Consider the following 26,997-nt stretch of genomic DNA (forward strand, 5'->3'; position numbering starts at 1 on the left):
GCAACATTTGATCATAGCATATTTCAAATGAATGTCAACAAAATCAGACATGTTGGGCATGTGGGGGCTTTAGATGAACACTTTTCTTGAAACTATATTTATAATTCTTTACCAGCACAATTTATGAGTAAATTGTGGTTTATTATAACTTGGATTTTATGTTTGTAGCTCTGGCTATCAGGTATGACAACATTGCAGCACAGTACATGGTGAGATCTCAAATTAGCTCCAATACTGCAAAAACAACATGAGCAGTTGATGTGGCCAATAATCCCTCATTGTACAGGAAAACTGTGAATGCAAACAACAACAGTAAGTACAGCAGTTCAAAGCTGCAGGGTGAAATAGGTCTGTAAACTGTAATGGTTGTTTGCGACAGACAGTCATTTTTACCGTACAACAAATAAAAGGTTTGACTGCACGTGTTTTTTGCCCTGCTTGGCATATTTTTAGTGATGAAGCCATGTTATGAGATCTCAGTTGTTATCTTAAAGTTTGTGTTATCATAAGCCATAGTACTAATGACCAGAGTCACAAAAAGAAAACCCAACTTGGATTAAACCATATTTGTTCACACTAAATTCCCAGAAGTGGTGCCCCCTGCAGGCCAGGCATTCCAACCAACACAACTGAATATGTTGATGATTGACAATGAGGATTGACAGGAATAATACCCTGATTGCACTAGGGACTCCAATTGATTGGAGGAAGAAACTGAGGCAGTCTGAAGCAGCACCCATATCTGATATACATTTTAATTTCAAATGTTAAGACATAGATTCAGATTTATCCAATTTAATCAAGTACCTCCTGACAAAAATATCTACCCTGTTGTTATCATCCCCAGTTATCGCTCCGAAACCCCATCCCAGCATTCCTACTCCATTCTGTCGCTGCCATCACCATTGATCTGCACCACACAGTCCTTGTTCAAAGGCTCCTTTGAGTGGGCTGTGTCAAAGTGCTGGGTGCTCACCATGTATCTCCCCCGAGCATCCATCCCCAAGGCAGGGACAAAACGGCGGTCAAACTGGATTTCTTGACGCAGGTAAGACGTCCTCTTCTGGCAGGAGTCACCAGTTCCCTCCTGCAAGGCTGACAGGAAGACCACCAACTCAAAGGGGTTGGATGTGCCTTCACACAGTGTGGGATAAAGGGGGCTTTGGCGGTCCAGGGGGTGGTAAAAGGTGAGTGGGAAGATGAAGAAGGGACAGGGCTGCTGGCCTAGATGATCCAAGTGGAAGTCCAGAGAGGTCTGGTGCAGGGCCTGACCTTCGTGTTCCTTGTAGAGCACAGCACTCACTTTTACATCCACCAGAGGTCGCTGCAGCAGGTTGGTGGCTCGCAGCATGAGGCACATCTGGCCCTGGTGTTGGCCCACCACTGCCTGAGGGCTGAACTGGATAGCTCCTGCTCTCTTCTGGGGACGTGCAATCTTGGCAACGAATGCACCTGAAGGTTAGGACAATATAATATGATGAGGAGATGTTTTGACTTTAATACTGCAAAAATATTTGTCTCATGCTGCAAAAGAAATAAGGCTCTGACAATAGCAACCGAGGTAATATCACAAAATGTTAATTTTCTGCTTTGTGCCGCCCAACCCCTCCCCCACCCACCTTCACACACATATTTTAACATTTCGTTGGGTTTCTCCCCTCATTATGATGGCAGACTTTTAGTGCAGCCTTCGAGTGTGGCCATTAAGCACAGCCATGAACAAGTTTTGCCTGTAAATATTTAGTTTGTTTCAAGCATTGACTGTATATAAGAATTAGACGTCACAGTGACGAGCCGGGGATTAGACTTGTTAGACTTTTTCTTCAACCAGAAATGACACGACAATTGAAATCTGACATTTTTAGGAGATCAAAATGTTCCAAAACTGACACCACTGGAGATCCAAGCTGTATTGCTGGATGGAAGTGAGTCACAGGAGAACTAGAACTAGGACTGCTCAGGGCAGACACTGCTACAGAAAAATGAGAGGTTTTCTTAAGGGAATCTGGTGCTTTTGTGCACAGGGACCGACAAAACCAACACAAAATTAAAACTCCTCGTAGATGATTTAAACACAAGTGCCAACACCGCAACATAAAATTACTTAATTGCAAGTAAAAGTCCAGCATTCAGAAGTTATGTAAGTAAAAGTACAGAACTATGATTCAAAGTACTTTTTCTGGAGAAAAAAAAAAGTGCCCTGACTGATATTATTTGATATGACATTATTATAGTGTTAATTCTGATACATCAGTGTGCAAGCAGCATTTTAGTGTAGTAGCTGCTTGAAGAAGAAAAAACTAAGTTCTGCACAAATATTTGACAATATCAGATAATCTGACTTTTTTGAGCCACACTGTTGAAAACCAGGGCTGTAGACTCTTTTACGGACTGTGGTCTTTACTGAACAAAATATTAAAAGTGACAGCTTTGAGACTACTTCTAAAATAACTCACTGTTTAATCATAGACTTTGATTTGATCCTTCCATATAAATGCAATTCCAATGGTCGCCCAGCAGATGTCACATTTTGTCTGCATTAAAAGATTTAAAACAATGAAGTCCCTTCCCAGTTAAATGATACTGTTTTACAAACAAACAACTAACAGTACAACAGCCTCTCAGTGTAATAGGCCACTCTGTAAAACAAGGGCAGATCTTACTAGGATTTTGGTTTCCTCTTCAAAAATTGTTTCCCCATGTTTTCGCGAAGCTTTCGGGTCAAGATATGACTAGGTGTTTAATTAAGAAATAACTGAATTGGTTTGGGTTTGTACTAAGATTGATGTAAGCGTTAACACAATTGGTGTGGAGAGAGATTGTGACTCAAAACTCAAACAACCCACACTTTTTAAAATATAATGTCCTGAAAAAACATTTTATACACAATCATTTTTGACCTGTACGGTAATTAGCTTCAGTTTTGGCTCCAGTTAGTCTCCCAATGTATGCATTGAACTTGCAATTGAGACTGTGACCTTCATTTTTGTGGAGACAAGGCTTTAGGAATAGGAGAGTCATACCTGTGATGAATGCTTCCAGCATGAGCCCCAGCAGCATCTGCACAGCCAGCAGTGCTATGGCACTGGGACAGTCCCCACTGGGGAACATGGTGCCATAGCCGATGGTCAGCTGTGTCTCCAGGGAGAAAGAAAAGGCAGCAGTAAAACTGGTTATGTGCTTCACACAAACCACATGCCCCTGGGGGGGGGCATCATGGTCCTGCACAGCCAGGTCTCCGTTAAGGTGGGCCAGCAAGTACCACATACAGGCAAACAGCAGCCAGTGAGCCAGGAAGGAGGCGCAGAAGGCCAGAAGGACCCATCTCCAGCGCAGACCCACCAACAGTCCCCACAGGTCCTGCAGGGCGAGCAACCAGGCTCTGCCTAAGGCCCCGCGCCATGAGCCTGAAGAGCACAGAGGTGGACGAAGGGCACAGTGTCCGTCTTTGGTGACCAGGCGTTGGCGGGGTGGAGAGGACAAGAGAGGAGAGGAGGAAGCCTTGCCACCCAGAATGCTGCTGTTGGATTTGGTTGTCATGGTTGCAGGTGGATCTCAAGCAGTCAGGATGATCCTAAATTGAAATGGTAATAGACAGACATAGGGATATTTCATGAGACTGTATCAATCAATATCAATATCAGTTTCATCTCTGTGTGTTCAGTGCATGGGAATATGACATTGATTGAATGAGTAGCTGCAGTCAGTTGCTAAAAAATAGCTCCAATGTTACCTGCCAAAACTGTTTTGACGTTTCTATAGCTACCCGTGTAAATAAATAAACAACCAGTCTTCGTTATCTAAATTTGATCCAGACAGAAATGTCTGGAAATTTCATGACAGATTGTCATGGAATTTTGCGCTGACGTTCATTCAAATTAAAAATGTTAATGTGTCCAATACATTGTTTTGTGACCAAATACCTGCAAAAATAACTTCCATCAGCTTCAGCTATACTTTGAGTTGAATGCTAATTAGCAAATGTTAGCATGTTAACATGCTAAATTAAGATGGTGAATGTGATAAACATTACCTGATTAACATCACATGTTAGCATATTCTTTGTGAGCATGTTAGCAAACTGACATCAGCATTTAGCTCAAAACACCACTGTAGTTAAGCATTGCATTGGCACTAGCCTCACATAGCCAGACCTATCACCAGAGACAAAATGCTATCCCATTTTGCCACTAACTTTCCTCTGACATCACCAGAATATTTCAAAGTTACACACATAAATCCTAAAATCTATTATGAAGATTGCTATATGTGCTATTTACATTTTTGCAGAGGTGGGAAAAAGTAAGAGTAAGTGTTAAGTCTAGGCTATGAAGGCAAGACCAACAAGTCTAATGTCAAATCCAAATCTTAAACTTTAATCCCAACAACAGTGGTAATAACGTTAAAATAATACGTAAATACTGTTTAAAATGTATATGTATTATTTTCAAATAAAGTTTAAAATATTTGTAAACTTTTTTTTTCATTAATAATGTATCTAGGTTAGCAGTAGTCAGTAACTGCTATTAGCCAGGCTAAACAAATTTAGACGAAACTGACATCCATCTTTTAATTTTTAAGTCTGGGTAAAGCAGTAAACATTTGATTGTTGTATTTCCCAAAATGTGACACTGTTCCTTTAAATCCCAAGGTTAAGCTGTATCTACAAAATCACCATGTATCTAATTTAAACAGGGCATATGTGTAGAGGAACTCCTAGCACCAGATGCATGTGAAGGCAGTTCTGACAGCAGAGTCCTGTACTCGTCAGAGTTTCTATTTCTATGTCAATATTGTTGCCAGGAGATTAGAGCAAGTCCCAGCTGGGAATCTGTCTGAGGAACACAGCAACATGCAGAGTAGGAATGCGTCTTTCATCTGCAGGGAGCTTTAAACTTATTGCACTGCATGGCTCTACACTCATCTTGTTCCCCAATTACAACATACATTTACTAATATTTTACACATGTATTATGCACTTGCAACTTCTCCTGATGCATTTGCTGGAAACTTTGCATAGCTTTCAAATACAAAAAAGTGGGGAGGTTCAAACAAAAGCACAATTCCAATGTGAAGGCAAGAGGAGTGAAGGTAACATTTTAAATAGTTTAAGTAGTTATAGTTTGATAACATCATAGATTAGAATTGTTAAGAAACTACACACCCTTACAAAAAGATGAAGTGGTTTCAAATACTGTATAGTTTCTATAGCATGTTTCAACAAAATGTAAGATCAAAAACACAAATAAAAAAGTTACTTGCTTTGGGTCTTCCCTAAATAAAAAAACGAAGAAAAACAGTAATTGTTCAATTGTTGTTATTAACAGATTTAAACACCAACCAACGGAGGACTTTTCTGGGGCATGAGCTGAAGCAATAGTAGGGTGTGCTATGTGAGTCAGATAAATGTGTAGTAATTTTGGTTTGAAGTTTGGCTTTGTGCTGTGGATGGAGGAAACAGTCAGCAAGGTCATCACATGAGAGCCATGTGCTGGTTGGAGCTTCATTGTGCTGGAACTCAGTGTGTCAGATATGCCACTGGTCAGTCACCACAACACTTTTGTTCCTCATTCAACGTAATTTGGGGGGCATTATGTTCCCTTCAAAAAAAAATTGCTAATTCAAATAAGTAGTATATACATTTAATTTTGCAGATATGTCACTGGATCAGTCCGTCACCACACTGGCCATTAGAACATAAGTACATGAAAACAGACTGTTTATGCAATGTAATGCTTACTGTGTTTGTGAGACGGGAAGATCAGCATGTTTGTACATACAGTTGTGGTCAAAAGTTTACATACACTTGTAAAGAACATAATGTCATGGCTCTCTTGAGTTTCCAGTTATTTCTACAACTCTGATTTTTCTCTGATAGAGTGATTGGAACAGATACTTCTTGGTCACAAAAAACACTCATGAAGTTTGGTTCTTTCATGACTTTATTATGGGTTAACAGAAAAAGTGATCAAATCTGCTGGGTCAAAAATATACATACAGCAGTGCTAATATTTGGTTACATGTCCCTTGGCCATTTTCATTTCAATTAGGCGCTTTTGGTAGCCATCCACAAGCTTCTGGCAAGCTTCTCGTTGAATCTTTGACCACTCCTCTTGACAGAATTGGTGCAGTTCAGTTAAATTTGATGGCTTTCTGACATGGACTTGTTTCTTCAGCATTGTCCACATGTTCTCAATGGGATTTTAAGTCAGGACTTTGGGAAGGCCATTCTAAAACCCTAATTCTAGCCTGATTTAGCCATTCCATTATCACTTTTGATGTGTGTTTGGGGTCATTGTCCTGTTGGAACACCCAACTGCGCCCAAGACCCAACCTTCGGGCTGATGATTTTAGGTTATCTTGAAGAATTTGAAGGTAATCCTCCTTCTTCATTATCCCATTTACTCTCTGTAAAGCACCAGTTCCATTGGCAGCAAAACAGCCCCACAGCATAATACTACCACCACCGTGCTTGACGGTAGGCATGGTGTTCTTGGGGTGAAAGGCCTCACCTTTTCTCCTCCAAACATATTACTGGGCATTGTGGCCAAACAGCTCGATTTTTGTTTCGTCTGACCACAGAACTTTCCTCCAGAAGGTCTTATCTTTGTCCATGTGATCAGCAGCAAACTTCAGTTGAGCCTTAAGGTGCCGCTTTTGGAGCAAGGGCTTCCTTCTTGCACGGCAGCCTCTCAGTCCATGGAGATGCAAAACACGCTTGACTGTGGACACTGACACCTGTGTTCCAGCAGCTTCTAATTCTTGGCAGATCTGCTTTTTGGTGGTTCTCGGTTGACTCTTCACCCTCCTGACCAATTTTCTCTCAGCAGCAGGTGATAGCTTGCGTTTTCTTCCTGATCGTGGCAGTGACAAAACAGTGCCATGCACTTTATACTTACAAACAATTGTTTGTACTGTTGCTCTTGGGACCTGCTTTGAAATGGCTCCAAGTGACTTTCCTGACTTGTTCAAGTCAATGATTCGCTTTTTCAGATCCATGCTGAGCTCCTTTGACTTTCCCATTGTAGCGTTTGTGGGCGTTTGTATCCAATGAGCCCTATTTAAATGGCCTCAGAGAAGTCACCAGCTGTAGTCACTCATAATCACTCACAAGAAGTTAAGAGGCCATGCTATAAAGCTCATTTCATTGACACAACTTTCTAAGTCACCAAAATTGCTAATTCATGTTGCTGTATGTATATTTTTGACCCAGCAGATTTTGTCACTTTTTCTGTTAACCCATAATAAAGTCATGAAAGAACCAAACTTCATGAATGTTTTTTGTGACAAAGAAGTATCTGTTCCAATCACTCTATCAGAGAAAAATCAGAGTTGTAGAAATAACTGGAAACTCAAGAGAGCCATGACATTATGTTCTTTACAAGTGTATGTAAACTTTTGACCACAACTGTATATATATATATATATATATATATATATATATATACGTGTGTGTGTGTGTGTGTGTGTGTGTGTGTGTGTGTGTGTGTGTGTGTGTGTGTGGGGACATTTAGCTGACAGAAACATTCTGGTTGGGGAAAGATGATAGTTCTGGTGAAATAGTAAACACAACATTTGTTTCAAAATCACTTATTAAATATTAAACCAAGGCCATTATCTATCCATAACTTTAACTAATGCAAAATGTTTAAACAAAAGAAAAACAATGTATTTGTAATTGTATATTGAATATGGCTTAAAATTTAAATAAAGCTTTTAGGATCAATGTAACTTTTTAGATAATCGCATTAAAAAATGTTTGCTGCCTCATTTATCATAATTTTGGGGGTATTATTTTCTCTTCAAAACAAATTTGCAGATGCAAATCAGTAGCATATGACCTGCTATTTAGGAGATGGGGTGGTTGCTTGTTATTTAAGCTTAAACCTTAAAAAACAGACCCCATCACTCATTGTTCATGCATTTCAGCTGTTTTATACCCTGTTTTTGCATACACAGTAGATTAAGTTGCAGGGTGTGAATTATGCATTTTAAATATGTCTTGCTGATTTAAGTTTGTTATTTTTCAACTAATATTATGATCTTTGAAGTTTAAAAATGATTACAATCAGAGAAAAGTACTGTACTAAAGTATACGTCTACGGTAAACACTGTTTGTTTATTTTCACATATGCATATATTTTTTTAATATTTTACTGTGTAACTGAACATATCCTCACTTTTAAAGAAGTACAATTTTTAATCCATATTTTCAACTTGAAGTATTATTCTATAATACATTAAAGACAAGTTGTTGACAATGCAAACAAACAACACTTTGTGTAACTGCTCTGAGTAGGGTAAAGTCCCTGAGGCTGGTGGAATACTTAGACTAACTGTAGTCATAATGATGGCTAAGCGTGACAGTGCCTAGTCAGCCATTTTCCTGTCTCTAAGCTATCTGTGTTAAAGTAGAAGTTAAGAGAGCAAGTCAGCGGAACTGTCTCTTTGTCGCCTACTCGGAGGGGTGCAGAGGGGTTTATGTAAGTCTGCAGCTGTTCACTTCTATTCCCTGTTAACGCCACTGTATCGCACAACGTAAATGTCTGAAAAAGAAAACAAATCAGTTTTGATCATGTGTTATTGTAGTAATAAAAATGAACATTTGTTGCCTTGACTTTCAGATGCCCTTGTAACCATGCTTGTTATCTAAAACTGGATTAGCAACAGTCAGTTTACCACCTCTGGGTTGTAGAAGTGTTTTAGCTGATAAAAAAAACAGTTAGAGAAACATTTCTTGACTGCATTTATTGTAATTTACAAGGTCTATAAAGTGCACATAATTGATAAATCCTGGAAAAATCCATGGATCCAACAAGTTACATTGCTTAGGTTCCTTAAGATATCCCCAACACTGATCAGATCACGGTTGATCATTCACTCATTCTCCTGGTATCAGGGCCTCTGCTCTGTCCAATATCACATGCTGGAGTTTTGTACTCACCTAGAGCTGCAGTGTGGGCTAAACGGGGGCCCTTTGACCTTTTTCACCTAAAAACTGGTCTTGGGTTTCCCAAGTGGGCAAAGGGGTCAAGGCAGATGGAAAAACTGCCACTAGTTCCTTGGAGTATGGGGTGTAAAATCCCAGAGGAATCCCGGGCAGAAACTGGTAGTGTCACCCCAAAGAGAATTTTCTTGGTCTAGGAGCCAGGCTGAGCGCGGCGCTCTCAGCTCCTCCGATCTGCAGCTCCTCCGATCTGCAGCTTCCAGCTCCGAGGCGAGGATGATTCAATTGGTCACATTACCCTGCATGGAGCCTATTAGTGTTCCCGGAAGACATAAGACAGAGGGAGGGGGGAAAAGAACAACACCTTGTCACAGTTCATTCAAAGAGCTGCTTGTTGCTGGTTGGTGTCCTGCAGCTGTTGCTGTGAGAAATTGGGATTGCTGATAAAGTGGTGCATCTGTGTGTGTAAAAGTGTGTGCATACATGCATGATTTTGCTCGCATCTACATGTTTTGTCCATCTTTTCTTTATCCGTATTTTTGTGTTTTCTGTCCTGTCTTATCAAATAATAACACATCGTAAACCTTTTTTGAGAGAAATAAAATGTTATCGTAATATTAGGGATGTTTTGCACATCATTTCATGAACATTTTCCTTATGTTCAGTCTGGGTTAGGGTTTGAAGCCTTACTGGTTTACATTTTCGCACCAGACACATTCATTGATAACTGACACATTACTCTGTCACTGTGTGATCTCAGAATAGTTAACATATTAACCAAAGAGTCACAGAGCGCTTCTTTGCTTCACAAAACAATAGTAGAGCTTTTAACTGTAGGTTAAAAGTCAGCACTAGTTTTTGACCTTCGAGCAGTAAGACAGCAATGTTGGTATGTCTGTCAATCTGTCCAACACTTGAAATGACAGGAAATCCACTGTGGATTTTTCATGGTTTTCTTAAAAAAACCTTTTGGTTTCTTATAATTGTTTTGGTCACCATTTCTATTTGTAATAACACTGGGTCATATGGATGTGTTTTTTCATGCTTTATTCTGAATTCCTTTTGTACCCCATGTTAGATAGACTTATTTGGCAAATTAAAGTGAACAGTAAGGATATTTCTCTCACTGTAAACATCCATCAAGCACTATGTACACACGATGCCGCCTGAATTTAAAATGCTGTATGAAAACGATGCATGTCCACGCTAGCATTTTTAAATTGTGTTTGTGAAGATGTCTGACCCTACACTTAAATGCATAAACAACAGAGCAGTTACTCTTCTTGTCCATCCTCTTTCGGTTGGCAAATAACATGTGTCAGTATTCTGTTCTGTGTGATCCTCTACACTGTAATTTAATACAGCCAAACCCATTCACTTTGTTGTGGCTCTTTTGTCAACCTAATGAGCATAAAATAGTGATTTGATGATGGCTCATAAATGCTACCCATTGACCAGGTGAACAATATTTCCTAATCCTAATGTTTTATGATCACAAATTCACCTGACAAACTGGTACAGGTATACAGGTAAATACAGGTAAATGTTAACACCTGAATTGGCTCATCAGTACAGGTATACTGACAGATAGACCTCAGAAAATATGTGAATATAATTGAGTGACAATAAAAAGGGTTAGGTGTGACAGAAATGTATTTTTTTAATTTACTGTCACAGATTACAGAAAATGTGTTAAGTCATTTTCCAAAAGCTCAGTGTTCCCTATAAAAACTAATACACTTCATCCACAAGCTCGTTTGACTCTGGAAACCATTTTCAAAAAGCTCTCATTATTCAAGCTATCAAGGAAGAAACCATTTTAGACTCCAACAGCTTTCTCTATGCCTGCCCCACGACAAACTCTACATGTTTAAACTCTGTATGAATAACAAAAGCATATGTTCAAACAGTGATGAACACTAAGGCGCTTAAATTATTTTATGATGATGAACATGATAACAATGAGGATTATGACTTCAAATCAAACAGTTGCCAGTCAGTCTGACAGAATGGGTCATTTCTTTTCATTTGTGTGTGACAGGCCCTCCAGCCCCCTCTGTTGTCCTGCAGCGGTCTGACTTGTTCCAGTGGAGGTGGCAGATGACAGTGCCAGATTGTGAGGTACTGTAGCTGCTTTACTGCAGCTTAGCCTTCATTCTCTCTCATTAGTCTGAAGAGCAAGATATGGGTCATTCACCTACTGCTGGGAAATGTGTCACCATTCACTTTTCCTCTTTTCCTCTTTCAATCACATCCGCTCTCTCTCTTGTATAGTTTTTCTCCAAGGGGGCAAATTACAGGTTTGGGGTGGTGGTGGGGCTGATTAAAGCAGGCATCAATATCTGCAGTGAGCAGTAGAGACTTTGGTAGAGCAGTGGGGGAGATGAGATTTTTTTGGCAGCTTAAATAGACCACCAAATTGGGAGGATGGGTCTGATAGATGCTGCAAGTGAGAGAGAGAAAGAGAGAGTGAGGCATGTCACGTGTGTAAAAGGATGTTGAAAATACTATCTGTTTGGATGGTATGCAGTCTGCTTATTGACTCACAAAGGAAAATGATGGGGGACAAAAGAGACAAGACAATGTTTTACACAATAGTATTGCAGTAATATAGCTTCTAGTCGCTATACTTTAACGAACTCCTCCTAGGGACTTTGTCAGATCCACTTCAAATTTGGTCAGTACAATCTAAAGACCTTTGCAATTAAAAGTTGCTAAAAGCTTTACGTTTGATGGAATGGCATAGCCGTGGCGTGGTGGCTATTTTACATGATTTGCCAATAAACAACAAGCTGATGTAAGTCCACTGGACTTGCTCAAATCTGTCCCAAACTTGCCATACTTGATAACAGCCATGCCCTGGGGATGTGTACAAGCCAATTTTCACTCAAAGTCGTAGCACCACCTACTGGCAACAGGAAGCCAGCGTTATGTGACAAACGGAATCCGATTTACATGACATTTACATGATGTGGTCTGCACTTGCTGTAGAGCAACATAATGCATGTTTGCGCGTGTTCTCTAGCGCCACATAGTGGATACAGGAACTGGTGGCACTACATCATTTCCAGCATCGCAGAGTCCAGTGGGAAAAATACGTTAAACTTCGGGACGCATTGTCCGATGGTCAAAGACATTGGCGGCCGTGTCTGCTGGCGTCCCGCCAGTACCTCCGAGATGCGGGAAGGTGCGCGGGTCCGTACATCGCTCCTAGCAGCTTTAAAAGAAGTTTCAGGCTGGGAAGAGGCCAAAAGTGGATTTTTTGAAAGTAAACATAGTTTCAAACTTTAGTTCACTAAAGTCTCTAGTCCAACTTATTCAAATGAACTCCACTTTAACTTGTTACCTGATCTTGTCTGAGTTCTGCTTTTGGGTCCAGACACTAACTGAAAATTACACCTGATCTAATCAGAGGGAATGGGAAGCAGGTTGGTGATTGGGTGATGCAGACTCTCCTTGAATTGAGTCAAAAGACGTGAAGGTAGGGTGGATGCTGGAAGACTGGGGAAAACACAGGCAAAGAGCTGTCGGGTTGATCATTCTGGATATGGGGAATGGACATGGGAAAGATGGAGCCAGTGTCCTGGATTCGGCCAGGTAGGGCAAGTCTGGAGTAGAGAACTAGCTGTGGTTGCCCCCAAATTTTTTGAAAGGAGGTAATATGAGACAAACGGGCTACCTGTTCTTAGCAGTTATAGAATACCGTTAAGTCCACGGTAGTCAATGAAGAGGGTTGTATGATACCATGATGTGGATCTCAATGGCTCTAGTTTCGAGGATGAAAGGGAGAATAGTAGTGGGTTTCAAAACTAGGTATGCGTTCTACAGTCATAAGGCTGATGAGGTGGAAGTGAGGGCCCTGTTGAACACCTATTTCAATGGCAATTAAACCTTTTAAACCCTAGGCATAGGCCTAGGGTTTTGGGCCTCCGCTCGAAAAAAGCATACCCATACTAGAATGAGTGTAGCGTTGCAACTGTAAGGGCTATTTTAATACTTTTGGGATTAAAATAACCCTAACACTTGTGAGATGTGTTGATATGTGTAAATATCAGTATATATGTTACTGGTTAAGAGCATATTAAGATGGCACACAGCACAAATTGAAAATTCTAATTTAAAAAAACAGCAATTTCAGGATATTTTTTTTTAGGAATCATGGAAATCCAAGATTTCAATTTGTCCCAGATCTTAGAACTATATATTGAGGGTCTCTATACACATGTATACATAGATACAGTGAAGTATTCATAAGCTAGAGAGGATACAGTGAAAAAAATTCAAGTGAATATTCCAATATTTGCATAAATACACATTTTGTAAACAAAAACAAAACTATATATCACTTGTATATATCACTAATGATATAAATCTAAATATAGCAGTTTGGGCTTTATTTGAGGGTTTTAAGCCCTTTCTAAGCCCTTTTGTGTTCATTCAACTTTTTCAGATTCAGCCCACTCTCTCTGTTTAGGGCTGTATCTCAGCCCCCCTTTTTCCGATTTTCGCTATTGAGCCCTCCTTCGAACCGTAGAAGCCAATAGAATTGCAGGGAATTGAAAGTTAGATGATTGACAGCACTATTAGCCAATGGGAATGAAAAACGTCTCATCTGATGTCAGATCTGAAATCTAATTTGCTGAGCTTCCATCCCGCCCAAGAAGCCGAGGAGTGTCGGAGAGACACGAATCGAACGGATTCACACACAGAGACGTGGAAGTACGGAAATATTAAATTTTTTCGCTGAGATTCGACCAAAAGTGAGTACGATATTCGATAAAGCTGTGTGACTTTTTTGTGTTCGAAGCTGAATATCTCTGCGATGGTTTACCGAGGAGAGAAATGGAGCGTATGTCCGTAATCTCCGTCAAGCGGACATGCTTTTTCATGCTGTATGTTTGTAGCTAGCACGTTGCTAACGGACAGTAGCAGCTGTTTTCTCCGGTCTTTTCCAGTCATATTGAGTTATGATTTATGATATTTTGTTATTTGTTTGCTTGGCTGATGGGAGATGTGTTTGTCTCATGTAGAAGTGGCTTGGTTCATGTTGGTGCCAAGTTTCTAAGGTTTTTCCACAACTATAATATCATTATATTCATTCTTCGTGGGTTCTCTGGCAGTTACTTTTACACAAAACTCTCTACGTTTTTATGTACAAGGTCCCCCAAATGGGGGACCCTCGGGCTTATAAGAAGCCTAAAAGGTGAAAATGCATCTCTAAGCAGTAAAGTGCTGAAAACAACAATATTCATGAAAACATCATGAAACTGTTAAATTAACTGTCCTGAGCCACTTTTCTAAAGAAAATCTTTGAAACGATGTTTACTTCAAAAAATCCACTTTTGGCCTTTTCCCAGCCTGAAACTTCTTTTAAGAGCATACAAAGTGAAAATGCATCTCCACGCAGTAAAGTGCTGAAAACAGCAGATATTCATGAAAACATCATGAAACTGTTAGATTAACTGTCCTGAGCCACTTTTCTGAAGAAAATCTTTGAAACTATGTTTACTGTCACAAGATCCACTTTTAGCCTTTTCCCAGCCTGAAACTTATTTCAAGAGCAAGAAAGGCTGAGAATGTACCTGAAACCAGTAAATGTGTGCAAGCATCAAATTCTAATGAAAACATCATGAAACTGTGAAATCAACTGTCCTGCGCCACTTTTTGAAGAAAATCTCTGAAACTATGTTTACTGTCACAAGATCCACTTTTGGCCTCTTGCCAGCCTGAAACTTCTTTTAAGAGCATACAAAGTGAAAATGTATCTCTAGGCAGTAAAGTGCTGAAAACAGCAGATATTCATGAAAACATCATGAAACTGTCAATGAACTGTTCTGAGCCACTTTTCTGAAGAAAATCTCTGAAACTATTTTTACTTTCAAAAAATCCACTTTTGGCCTTTTCCCAGCCTGAAACTAATTTCAAGAGCAAGAATGGATGAGAATGTACCTGAAACCAGTAAATGTGTGCAAGCATCAAATTCTAATGAAAACATCATGAAACTGTGAAATCAACTGTCCTGCGCCACTTTTTTGAAGAAAATCTCTGAAACTATGTTTACTGTCACAAGATCCACTTTTGGCCTCTTCCCAGCCTGAACCTTCTATTAAGAGCATACAAAGTGAAAATGCATCTATAGGCAGTAAAGTGCTGAAAACAGCAGATATTCATGAAAACATCATGAAACTGTTAAATAAAGTGCTGAAAACAGTAGATATTCATGAAAACATCATGAAACTGTGAAATCAACTGTCCTGCGCCACTTTTTTGAAGAAAATCTCTGAAACTATGTTTACTGTCACAAGATCCACTTTTGGCCTCTTCCCAGCCTGAAACTTCTTTTAAGAGCATACAAAGTGAAAATGCATCTCCAGGCAGTAAAGTGCTGAAAACAGCAGATATTCATGAAAACATCATGAAACTGTTAAATAAAGTGCTGAAAAGAGCAGATATTCATGAAAACATCATGAAACTGTTAATGAACTGTTCTGAGCCACTTTTCTGAAGAAAATATTTGAAATTATGTTTACTTTCAAAAAATCCACTTTTGGCCTCTTGCCAGCCTGAACCTTCTTTTAAGAGCATACAAAGTGAAAATGCATCTATAGGCAGTAAAGTGCTGAAAACAGCAGATCATCATGAAAACATCATGAAACTGTTAGATTAACTGTCCTGAGCCACGTTTCTGAAGAAAATCTCTGAAACTATTTTTATTTTCAAAAAATCCACTTTTGGCCTTTTCCAAGCCTGAAACTTATTTCAAGAGCATAAAAAGTGAAAATGTATCTCTACGCAGTAAAGTGCTGAAAACAGCAGATATTCATGAAAACATCATGAAACTGTTAAATAAATTGTTGAAAACAGCAGAAATTCATGAAAACATCATGAAACTGTTAGATTAACTGTCCTAAACCACTTTTCTGAAGAAAATCTCTGAAACTTTGTTTACTTTAAAAAAAAATCAACTTTTGGCCGCTTCCCAGCCTGAAACTTCTTATGAGAGCATACAAAGTGAAAATGCATCTCCATTTTTTTTTAAAGTAAACATAGTTTCAGAGATTTTCTTCAGAAAAGTGGCTCAGGACAGTTAATCTAACAGTTTCATGATGTTTTCATGAATATCTGCTGTTTTCAGCACTTTACTGCGTAGAGATGCATTTTCACTTTGTATGCGCTTAAAAGAAGTTTCAAGCTGGGAAAAGGCCAAAAGTGGATTTTTTGAAAGTAAACATAATTTCAAATATTTTCTTCAGAAAAGTGGCTCAGAACAGTTCATTAACAGTTTCATGATGTTTTCATGAATATCTACTGTTTTCAGCACTTTATTTAACAGTTTCATGATGTTTTCATGAATATCTGCTGTTTTCAGCACTTTACTGCCTATAGATGCATTTTCACTTTGTATGCTCTTAAAATAAGGTTCAGGCTGGGAAGAGGCCAAAAGTTGATTTTTTTTAAAGTAAACAAAGTTTCAGAGATTTTCTTCAGAAAAGTGGCTCAGGACAGTTAATCTAACAGTTTCATGATGTTTTCATGAATATCTGCTCTTTTCAGCACTTTACTGCCTAGAGATACATTTTCACTTTGTATGCTCTTAAAAGAAGTTTCAGGCTGGCAAGAGGCCAAAAGTGGATCTTGTGACAGTAAACATAGTTTCAGAGATTTTCTTCAAAAAGTGGCGCAGGACAGTTGATTTCACAGTTTCATGATGTTTTCATTAGAATTTGATGCTGGCACACATTTACTGGTTTCAGGTATATTCTCAGCCTTTCTTGCTCTTGAAATAAGTTTCAGACTTGGAAAATGTGGATTTTTTGAAAGTAAAAATAGTTTCAGAGATTTTCTTCAGAAACGTGGCTCAGGACAGTTAATCTAACAGTTTCATGATGTTTTCATGATTATCTGCTGTTTTCAGCACTTTATTTAACAGTTTCATGATGTTTTCATGAATATCTGCTGTTTTCAGCACTTTACTGCCTATAGATGCATTTTCACTTTGTATGCTCTTAAAATAAGGTTCAGGCTGGGAAGAGGCCAAAAGTTCTTTTTTTTTAAAGTAAACAAAGTTTCAGAGATTTTCTTCAGAAAAGTGGCTCAGGACAGTTAATCTAACAGTTTCATGATGTTTTCATGAATATCTGCTGTTTTCAGCACTTTACTGCCTATAGATGCATTTTCACTTTGTATGCTCTTAAAATAAGGTTCAGGCTGGGAAGAGGCCAAAAGTTGATTTTTTTTAAAGTAAACAAAGTTTCAGAGATTTTCTTCAGAAAAGTGGCTCAGGACAGTTAATCTAACAGTTTCATGATGTTTTCATGAATATCTGCTGTTTTCAGCACTTTACTGCCTATAGATGCATTTTCAATTTCTATGCTCTTAAAATAAGGTTCAGGCTGGGAAGAGGCCAAAAGTTGATTTTTTTTAAAGTAAACAAAGTTTCAGAGATTTTCTTCAGAAAAGTGGCTCAGGACAGTTAATCTAACAGTTTCATGATGTTTTCATGAATATCTGCTGTTTTCAGCACTTTACTGCGTAGAGATGCATTTTCACTTTGTATGCGCTTAAAAGAAGTTTCAGGCTGGGAAAAGGCCAAAAGTGGATTTTTTGAAAGTAAAAATAGTTTCAGAGATTTTCTTCAGAAAAGTGGCTCAGGACAGTTAATCTAACAGTTTCATGATGTTTTCATGAATATCTGCTGTTTCAGCACTTTACTGCCTATAGATGCATTTTCAATTTCTATGCTCTTAAAATAAGGTTCAGGCTGGGAAGAGGCCAAAAGTTGATTTTTTTAAAGTAAACAAAGTTTCAGAGATTTTCTTCAGAAAAGTGGCTCAGGACAGTTAATCTAACAGTTTCATGATGTTTTCATGAATATCTGCTGTTTTCAGCACTTACTGCCTATAGATGCATTTTCACTTTGTATGCTCTTAAAATAAGGTTCAGGCTGGGAAGAGGCCAAAAGTTGATTTTTTTAAAGTAAACAAAGTTTCAGAGATTTTCTTCAGAAAAGTGGCTCAGGACAGTTAATCTAACAGTTTCATGATGTTTTCATGAATATCTGCTCTTTTCAGCACTTTACTGCCTAGAGATACATTTTCACTTTGTATGCTCTTAAAAGAAGTTTCAGGCTGGCAAGAGGCCAAAAGTGGATCTTGTGACAGTAAACATAGTTTCAGAGATTTTCTTCAAAAAGTGGCGCAGGACAGTTGATTTCACAGTTTCATGATGTTTTCATTAGAATTTGATGCTGGCACACATTTACTGGTTTCAGGTATATTCTCAGCCTTTCTTGCTCTTGAAATAAGTTTCAGACTTGGAAAATGTGGATTTTTTGAAAGTAAAAATAGTTTCAGAGATTTTCTTCAGAAACGTGGCTCAGGACAGTTAATCTAACAGTTTCATGATGTTTTCATGATTATCTGCTGTTTTCAGCACTTTATTTAACAGTTTCATGATGTTTTCATGAATATCTGCTGTTTTCAGCACTTTACTGCCTATAGATGCATTTTCACTTTGTATGCTCTTAAAATAAGGTTCAGGCTGGGAAGAGGCCAAAAGTTCTTTTTTTTTAAAGTAAACAAAGTTTCAGAGATTTTCTTCAGAAAAGTGGCTCAGGACAGTTAATCTAACAGTTTCATGATGTTTTCATGAATATCTGCTGTTTTCAGCACTTTACTGCCTATAGATGCATTTTCACTTTGTATGCTCTTAAAATAAGGTTCAGGCTGGGAAGAGGCCAAAAGTTGATTTTTTTTAAAGTAAACAAAGTTTCAGAGATTTTCTTCAGAAAAGTGGCTCAGGACAGTTAATCTAACAGTTTCATGATGTTTTCATGAATATCTGCTGTTTTCAGCACTTTACTGCCTATAGATGCATTTTCAATTTCTATGCTCTTAAAATAAGGTTCAGGCTGGGAAGAGGCCAAAAGTTGATTTTTTTTAAAGTAAACAAAGTTTCAGAGATTTTCTTCAGAAAAGTGGCTCAGGACAGTTAATCTAACAGTTTCATGATGTTTTCATGAATATCTGCTGTTTTCAGCACTTTACTGCGTAGAGATGCATTTTCACTTTGTATGCGCTTAAAAGAAGTTTCAGGCTGGGAAAAGGCCAAAGTGGATTTTTTGAAAGTAAAAATAGTTTCAGAGATTTTCTTCAGAAAAGTGGCTCAGGACAGTTAATCTAACAGTTTCATGATGTTTTCATGAATATCTGCTGTTTTCAGCACTTTACTGCCTATAGATGCATTTTCAATTTCTATGCTCTTAAAATAAGGTTCAGGCTGGGAAGAGGCCAAAAGTTGATTTTTTTTAAAGTAAACAAAGTTTCAGAGATTTTCTTCAGAAAAGTGCTCAGGACAGTTAATCTAACAGTTTCATGATGTTTTCATGAATATCTGCTGTTTTCAGCACTTTACTGCCTATAGATGCATTTTCACTTTGTATGCTCTTAAAATAAGGTTCAGGCTGGGAAGAGGCCAAAAGTTGATTTTTTTTAAAGTAAACAAAGTTTCAGAGATTTTCTTCAGAAAAGTGCTCAGGACAGTTAATCTAACAGTTTAATGATGTTTTCATGAATATCTGCTGTTTTCAGCACTTTACTGCCTATAGATGCATTTTCACTTTCTATGCTCTTAAAATAAGGTTCAGGCTGGGAAGAGGCCAAAAGTTGATTTTTTTTAAAGTAAACAAAGTTTCAGAGATTTTCTTCAGAAAAGTGGCTCAGGACAGTTAATCTAACAGTTTTATGATGTTTTCATGAATTTCTGCTGTTTTCAGCACTTTACTGCCTATAGATGCATTTTCACTTTGTATGCTCTTAAAAGAAGTTTCAGGCTGGGAAAAGGCCAAAAGTGGATTTTTTGAAAGTAAAAATAGTTTCAGAGATTTTCTTCAGAAACGTGGCTCAGGACAGTTAATCTAACAGTTTCATGATGTTTTCATGAATTTCTGCTGTTTTCAGCACTTTATTTAACAGTTTCATGATGTTTTCATGAATATCTGCTGTTTTCAGCACTTTATTTCACAGTTTCATGATGTTTTCATTAGAATTTGATGCTTGCACACATTTACTGGTTTCAGGTACATTCTCATCCATTCTTGCTCTTGAAATTAGTTTCAGGCTGGGAAAAGGCCAAAAGTGGATTTTTTGAAAGTAAAAATAGTTTCAGAGATTTTCTTCAGAAAAGTGGCTCAGGACAGTTAATCTAACAGTTTCATGATGTTTTCATGAATATCTGCTGTTTTCAGCACTTTACTGCGTAGAGATGCATTTTCACTTTGTTATGCGCTTAAAAGAAGTTTCAGGCTTGGAAAAGGCCAAAAGTGGATTTTTCGAAAGTAAAAATAGTTTCAGAGATTTTCTTCAGAAAAGTGGCTCAGGACAGTTAATCTAACAGTTTCATGATGTTTTCATGAATTTCTGCTATTTTCAGCACTTTATTTAACAGTTTCATGATGTTTTCATGAATATCTGCTGTTTTCAGCACTTTACTGCCTATAGATGCATTTTCACTTTGTATGCTCTTAAAAGAAGGTTCAGGCTGGGAAGAGGCCAAAAGTGGATCTTGTGACAGTAAACATAGTTTCAGAGATTTTCTTCAAAAAAGTGGCGCAGGACAGTTGATTTCACAGTTTCATGATGTTTTCATTAGAATTTGATGCTTGCACACATTTACTGGTTTCAGGTACATTCTCATCCATTCTTGCTCTTGAAATTAGTTTCAGGCTGGGAAAAGGCCAAAAGTGGATTTTTTGAAAGTAAAAATAGTTTCAGAGATTTTCTTCAGAAACGTGTCTCAGGACAGTTAATCTAACAGTTTCATGATGTTTTCATGAATATCTGCTGTTTTCAGCACTTTACTGCGTAGAGATGCATTTTCACTTTGTATGCGCTTAAAAGAAGTTTCAGGCTGGGAAAAGGCCAAAAGTGGATTTTTTGAAAGTAAAAATAGTTTCAGAGATTTTCTTCAGAAAAGTGGCTCAGGACAGTTAATCTAACAGTTTCATGATGTTTTCATGAATTTCTGATATTTTCAGCACTTTATTTAACAGTTTCATGATGTTTTCATGAATATCTGCTGTTTTCAGCACTTTACTGCCTATAGATGCATTTTCACTTTCTATGCTCTTAAAATAAGGTTCAGGCTGGGAAGAGGCCAAAAGTTGATTTTTTTTAAAGTAAACAAAGTTTCAGAGATTTTCTTCAGAAAAGTGGCTCAGGACAGTTAATCTAACAGTTTTATGATGTTTTCATGAATTTCTGCTGTTTTCAGCACTTTACTGCCTATAGATGCATTTTCACTTTGTATGCTCTTAAAAGAAGTTTCAGGCTGGGAAAAGGCCAAAAGTGGATTTTTTAAAAGTAAAAATAGTTTCAGAGATTTTCTTCAGAAACGTGGCTCAGGACAGTTAATCTAACAGTTTCATGATGTTTTCATGAATTTCTGCTGTTTTCAGCACTTTATTTAACAGTTTCATGATGTTTTCATGAATATCTGCTGTTTTCAGCACTTTATTTCACAGTTTCATGATGTTTTCATTAGAATTTGATGCTTGCACACATTTACTGGTTTCAGGTACATTCTCATCCATTCTTGCTCTTGAAATTAGTTTCAGGCTGGGAAAAGGCCAAAAGTGGATTTTTTGAAAGTAAAAATAGTTTCAGAGATTTTCTTCAGGAAAGTGGCTCAGGACAGTTAATCTAACAGTTTCATGATGTTTTCATGAATATCTGCTGTTTTCAGCACTTTACTGCGTAGAGATGCATTTTCACTTTGTTATGCGCTTAAAAGAAGTTTCAGGCTTGGAAAAGGCCAAAAGTGGATTTTTCGAAAGTAAAAATAGTTTCAGAGATTTTCTTCAGAAAAGTGGCTCAGGACAGTTAATCTAACAGTTTCATGATGTTTTCATGAATTTCTGCTATTTTCAGCACTTTATTTAACAGTTTCATGATGTTTTCATGAATATCTGCTGTTTTCAGCACTTTACTGCCTATAGATGCATTTTCACTTTGTATGCTCTTAAAAGAAGGTTCAGGCTGGGAAGAGGCCAAAAGTGGATCTTGTGACAGTAAACATAGTTTCAGAGATTTTCTTCAAAAAAGTGGCGCAGGACAGTTGATTTCACAGTTTCATGATGTTTTCATTAGAATTTGATGCTTGCACACATTTACTGGTTTCAGGTACATTCTCATCCATTCTTGCTCTTGAAATTAGTTTCAGGCTGGGAAAAGGCCAAAAGTGGATTTTTTGAAAGTAAAAATAGTTTCAGAGATTTTCTTCAGAAACGTGTCTCAGGACAGTTAATCTAACAGTTTCATGATGTTTTCATGAATATCTGCTGTTTTCAGCACTTTACTGCGTAGAGATGCATTTTCACTTTGTATGCGCTTAAAAGAAGTTTCAGGCTGGGAAAAGGCCAAAAGTGGATTTTTTGAAAGTAAAAATAGTTTCAGAGATTTTCTTCAGAAAAGTGGCTCAGGACAGTTAATCTAACAGTTTCATGATGTTTTCATGAATTTCTGATATTTTCAGCACTTTATTTAACAGTTTCATGATGTTTTCATGAATATCTGCTGTTTTCAGCACTTTACTGCCTATAGATGCATTTTCACTTTGTATGCTCTTAATAGAAGGTTCAGCTGGGAAGAGGCCAAAAGTGGATTTTTTGAAAGTAAACATAATTTCAAATATTTTCTTCAGAAAAGTGGCTCAGAACAGTTCATTAACAGTTTCATGATGTTATCATGAATATCTGCTCTTTTCAGCACTTTATTTAACAGTTTCATGATGTTTTCATGAATATCTGCTGTTTTCAGCACTTTACTGCCTATAGATGCATTTTCACTTTGTATGCTCTTAAAAGAAGGTTCAGGCTGGGAAGAGGCCAAAAGTGGATCTTGTGACAGTAAACATAGTTTCAGAGATTTTCTTCAAAAAAGTGGCGCAGGACAGTTGATTTCACAGTTTCATGATGTTTTCATTAGAATTTGATGCTTGCACACATTTACTGGTTTCAGGTACATTCTCATCCATTCTTGCTCTTGAAATTAGTTTCAGGCTGGGAAAAGGCCAAAAGTGGATTTTTTTAAAGTAAAAATAGTTTCAGAGATTTTCTTCAGAAAAGTGGCTCAGGACAGTTAATCTAACAGTTTCATGATGTTTTCATGAATATCTGCTGTTTTCAGCACTTTACTGCGTAGAGATGCATTTTCACTTTGTATGCGCTTAAAAGAAGGTTCAGGCTGGGAAGAGGCCAAAAGTTGATTTTTTGAAAGTAAACATAATTTCAAATATTTTCTTCAGAAAAGTGGCTCAGAACAGTTCATTAACAGTTTCATGATGTTTTCATGAATATCTGCTGTTTTCAGCACTTTACTGCCTATAGATGCATTTTTCACTTTCTATGCTCTTAAAATAAGGTTCAGGCTGGGAAGAGGCCAAAAGTTGATTTTTTTTAAAGTAAACAAAGTTTCAGAGATTTTCTTCAGAAAAGTGGCTCAGGACAGTTAATCTAACAGTTTCATGATGTTTTCATGAATATCTGCTGTTTTCAGCACTTTACTGCCTATAGATGCATTTTCACTTTGTATGCTCTTAAAATAAGGTTCAGGCTGGGAAGAGGCCAAAAGTGGATTTTTTTTAAAGTAAACAAAGTTTCAGAGATTTTCTTCAGAAAAGTGGCTCAGGACAGTTAATCTAACAGTTTCATGATGTTTTCATGAATATCTGCTGTTTTCAGCACTTTACTGCCTATAGATGCATTTTCACTTTGTATGCTCTTAAATAAGGTTCAGGCTGGGAAGAGGCCAAAAGTTGATTTTTTTTAAAGTAAACAAAGTTTCAGAGATTTTCTTCAGAAAAGTGGCTCAGGACAGTTAATCTAACAGTTTCATGATGTTTTCATGAATATCTGCTGTTTTCAGCACTTTACTGCCTATAGATGCATTTTCAATTTCTATGCTCTTAAAATAAGGTTCAGGCTGGGAAGAGGCCAAAAGTTGATTTTTTTTAAAGTAAACAAAGTTTCAGAGATTTTCTTCAGAAAAGTGGCTCAGGACAGTTAATCTAACAGTTTCATGATGTTTTCATGAATATCTGCTGTTTTCAGCACTTTACTGCCTATAGATGCATTTTCACTTTGTATGCTCTTAAAATAAGGTTCAGGCTGGGAAGAGGCCAAAAGTTGATTTTTTTAAAGTAAACAAAGTTTCAGAGATTTTCTTCAGAAAAGTGGCTCAGGACAGTTAATCTAACAGTTTAATGATGTTTTCATGAATATCTGCTGTTTTCAGCACTTTACTGCCTATAGATGCATTTTCACTTTCTATGCTCTTAAAATAAGGTTCAGGCTGGGAAGAGGCCAAAAGTTGATTTTTTTTAAAGTAAACAAAGTTTCAGAGATTTTCTTCAGAAAAGTGGCTCAGGACAGTTAATCTAACAGTTTTATGATGTTTTCATGAATTTCTGCTGTTTTCAGCACTTTACTGCCTATAGATGCATTTTCACTTTGTATGCTCTTAAAAGAAGTTTCAGGCTGGGAAAAGGCCAAAAGTGGATTTTTTGAAAGTAAAAATAGTTTCAGAGATTTTCTTCAGAAACGTGGCTCAGGACAGTTAATCTAACAGTTTCATGATGTTTTCATGAATTTCTGCTGTTTTCAGCACTTTATTTAACAGTTTCATGATGTTTTCATGAATATCTGCTGTTTTCAGCACTTTATTTCACAGTTTCATGATGTTTTCATTAGAATTTGATGCTTGCACACATTTACTGGTTTCAGGTACATTCTCATCCATTCTTGCTCTTGAAATTAGTTTCAGGCTGGAAAAGGCCAAAAGTGGATTTTTTGAAAGTAAAAATAGTTTCAGAGATTTTCTTCAGAAAAGTGGCTCAGGACAGTTAATCTAACAGTTTCATGATGTTTTCATGAATATCTGCTGTTTTCAGCACTTTACTGCGTAGAGATGCATTTTCACTTTGTTATGCGCTTAAAAGAAGTTTCAGGCTTGGAAAAGGCCAAAAGTGGATTTTTCGAAAGTAAAAATAGTTCAGAGATTTTCTTCAGAAAAGTGGCTCAGGACAGTTAATCTAACAGTTTCATGATGTTTTCATGAATTTCTGCTATTTTCAGCACTTTATTTAACAGTTTCATGATGTTTTCATGAATATCTGCTGTTTTCAGCACTTTACTGCCTATAGATGCATTTTCACTTTGTATGCTCTTAAAAGAAGGTTCAGGCTGGGAAGAGGCCAAAAGTGGATCTTGTGACAGTAAACATAGTTTCAGAGATTTTCTTCAAAAAAGTGGCGCAGGACAGTTGATTTCACAGTTTCATGATGTTTTCATTAGAATTTGATGCTTGCACACATTTACTGGTTTCAGGTACATTCTCATCCATTCTTGCTCTTGAAATTAGTTTCAGGCTGGGAAAAGGCCAAAAGTGGATTTTTTGAAAGTAAAAATAGTTTCAGAGATTTTCTTCAGAAACGTGTCTCAGGACAGTTAATCTAACAGTTTCATGATGTTTTCATGAATATCTGCTGTTTTCAGCACTTTACTGCGTAGAGATGCATTTTCACTTTGTATGCGCTTAAAAGAAGTTTCAGGCTGGGAAAAGGCCAAAAGTGGATTTTTTGAAAGTAAAAATAGTTTCAGAGATTTTCTTCAGAAAAGTGGCTCAGGACAGTTAATCTAACAGTTTCATGATGTTTTCATGAATTTCTGATATTTTCAGCACTTTATTTAACAGTTTCATGATGTTTTCATGAATATCTGCTGTTTTCAGCACTTTACTGCCTATAGATGCATTTTCACTTTCTATGCTCTTAAAATAAGGTTCAGGCTGGGAAGAGGCCAAAAGTTGATTTTTTTTAAAGTAAACAAAGTTTCAGAGATTTTCTTCAGAAAAGTGGCTCAGGACAGTTAATCTAACAGTTTTATGATGTTTTCATGAATTTCTGCTGTTTTCAGCACTTTACTGCCTATAGATGCATTTTCACTTTGTATGCTCTTAAAAGAAGTTTCAGGCTGGGAAAAGGCCAAAAGTGGATTTTTTAAAAGTAAAAATAGTTTCAGAGATTTTCTTCAGAAACGTGGCTCAGGACAGTTAATCTAACAGTTTCATGATGTTTTCATGAATTTCTGCTGTTTTCAGCACTTTATTTAACAGTTTCATGATGTTTTCATGAATATCTGCTGTTTTCAGCACTTTATTTCACAGTTTCATGATGTTTTCATTAGAATTTGATGCTTGCACACATTTACTGGTTTCAGGTACATTCTCATCCATTCTTGCTCTTGAAATTAGTTTCAGGCTGGGAAAAGGCCAAAAGTGGATTTTTTGAAAGTAAAAATAGTTTCAGAGATTTTCTTCAGGAAAGTGGCTCAGGACAGTTAATCTAACAGTTTCATGATGTTTTCATGAATATCTGCTGTTTTCAGCACTTTACTGCGTAGAGATGCATTTTCACTTTGTTATGCGCTTAAAAGAAGTTTCAGGCTTGGAAAAGGCCAAAAGTGGATTTTTCGAAAGTAAAAATAGTTTCAGAGATTTTCTTCAGAAAAGTGGCTCAGGACAGTTAATCTAACAGTTTCATGATGTTTTCATGAATTTCTGCTATTTTCAGCACTTTATTTAACAGTTTCATGATGTTTTCATGAATATCTGCTGTTTTCAGCACTTTACTGCCTATAGATGCATTTTCACTTTGTATGCTCTTAAAAGAAGGTTCAGGCTGGGAAGAGGCCAAAAGTGGATCTTGTGACAGTAAACATAGTTTCAGAGATTTTCTTCAAAAAAGTGGCGCAGGACAGTTGATTTCACAGTTTCATGATGTTTTCATTAGAATTTGATGCTTGCACACATTTACTGGTTTCAGGTACATTCTCATCCATTCTTGCTCTTGAAATTAGTTTCAGGCTGGGAAAAGGCCAAAAGTGGATTTTTTGAAAGTAAAAATAGTTTCAGAGATTTTCTTCAGAAACGTGTCTCAGGACAGTTAATCTAACAGTTTCATGATGTTTTCATGAATATCTGCTGTTTTCAGCACTT

The 26,997-nt window shown here is 37.3% G+C and overlaps 1 protein-coding gene across 1 annotated transcript; it reads right to left on the bottom strand.

Annotated features, from left to right (window-relative positions):
- Positions 1-877: 877 nt before the first annotated feature.
- Positions 878-9,030, bottom strand: kcnj13 (potassium inwardly rectifying channel subfamily J member 13). Its single transcript, XM_068724201.1, has 3 exons — positions 8,945-9,030; positions 3,024-3,574; positions 878-1,452 (listed from the first exon to the last, which is right to left on the bottom strand). The coding sequence occupies exons 2-3, from the start codon at positions 3,538-3,540 to the stop codon at positions 878-880; spliced, it is 1,092 nt and encodes a 363-aa protein (XP_068580302.1). The 5' UTR covers positions 3,541-3,574; positions 8,945-9,030.
- Positions 9,031-26,997: the final 17,967 nt, after the last annotated feature.

Source organism: Cebidichthys violaceus, unplaced genomic scaffold (genome assembly GCF_023349555.1).
Source record: "Cebidichthys violaceus isolate CVI_PGR_0920_01 unplaced genomic scaffold, fCebVio1.0.p SCAF_1, whole genome shotgun sequence".
Classification (NCBI taxonomy): domain Eukaryota; kingdom Metazoa; phylum Chordata; class Actinopteri; order Perciformes; family Stichaeidae; genus Cebidichthys; species Cebidichthys violaceus.

Coding starts and splice junctions, on each gene's coding strand:
- kcnj13 (XM_068724201.1), bottom strand. CDS start 3,540: ATGACAACCAAATCCAACAGCAGCATTCTGGGTGGCAAGGCTTCCTCC. Junction 1,453..3,023: donor GCTGGAAGCATTCATCACAG/GTATGACTCTCC, acceptor CCTAACCTTCAG/GTGCATTCGTTGCCAAGATT.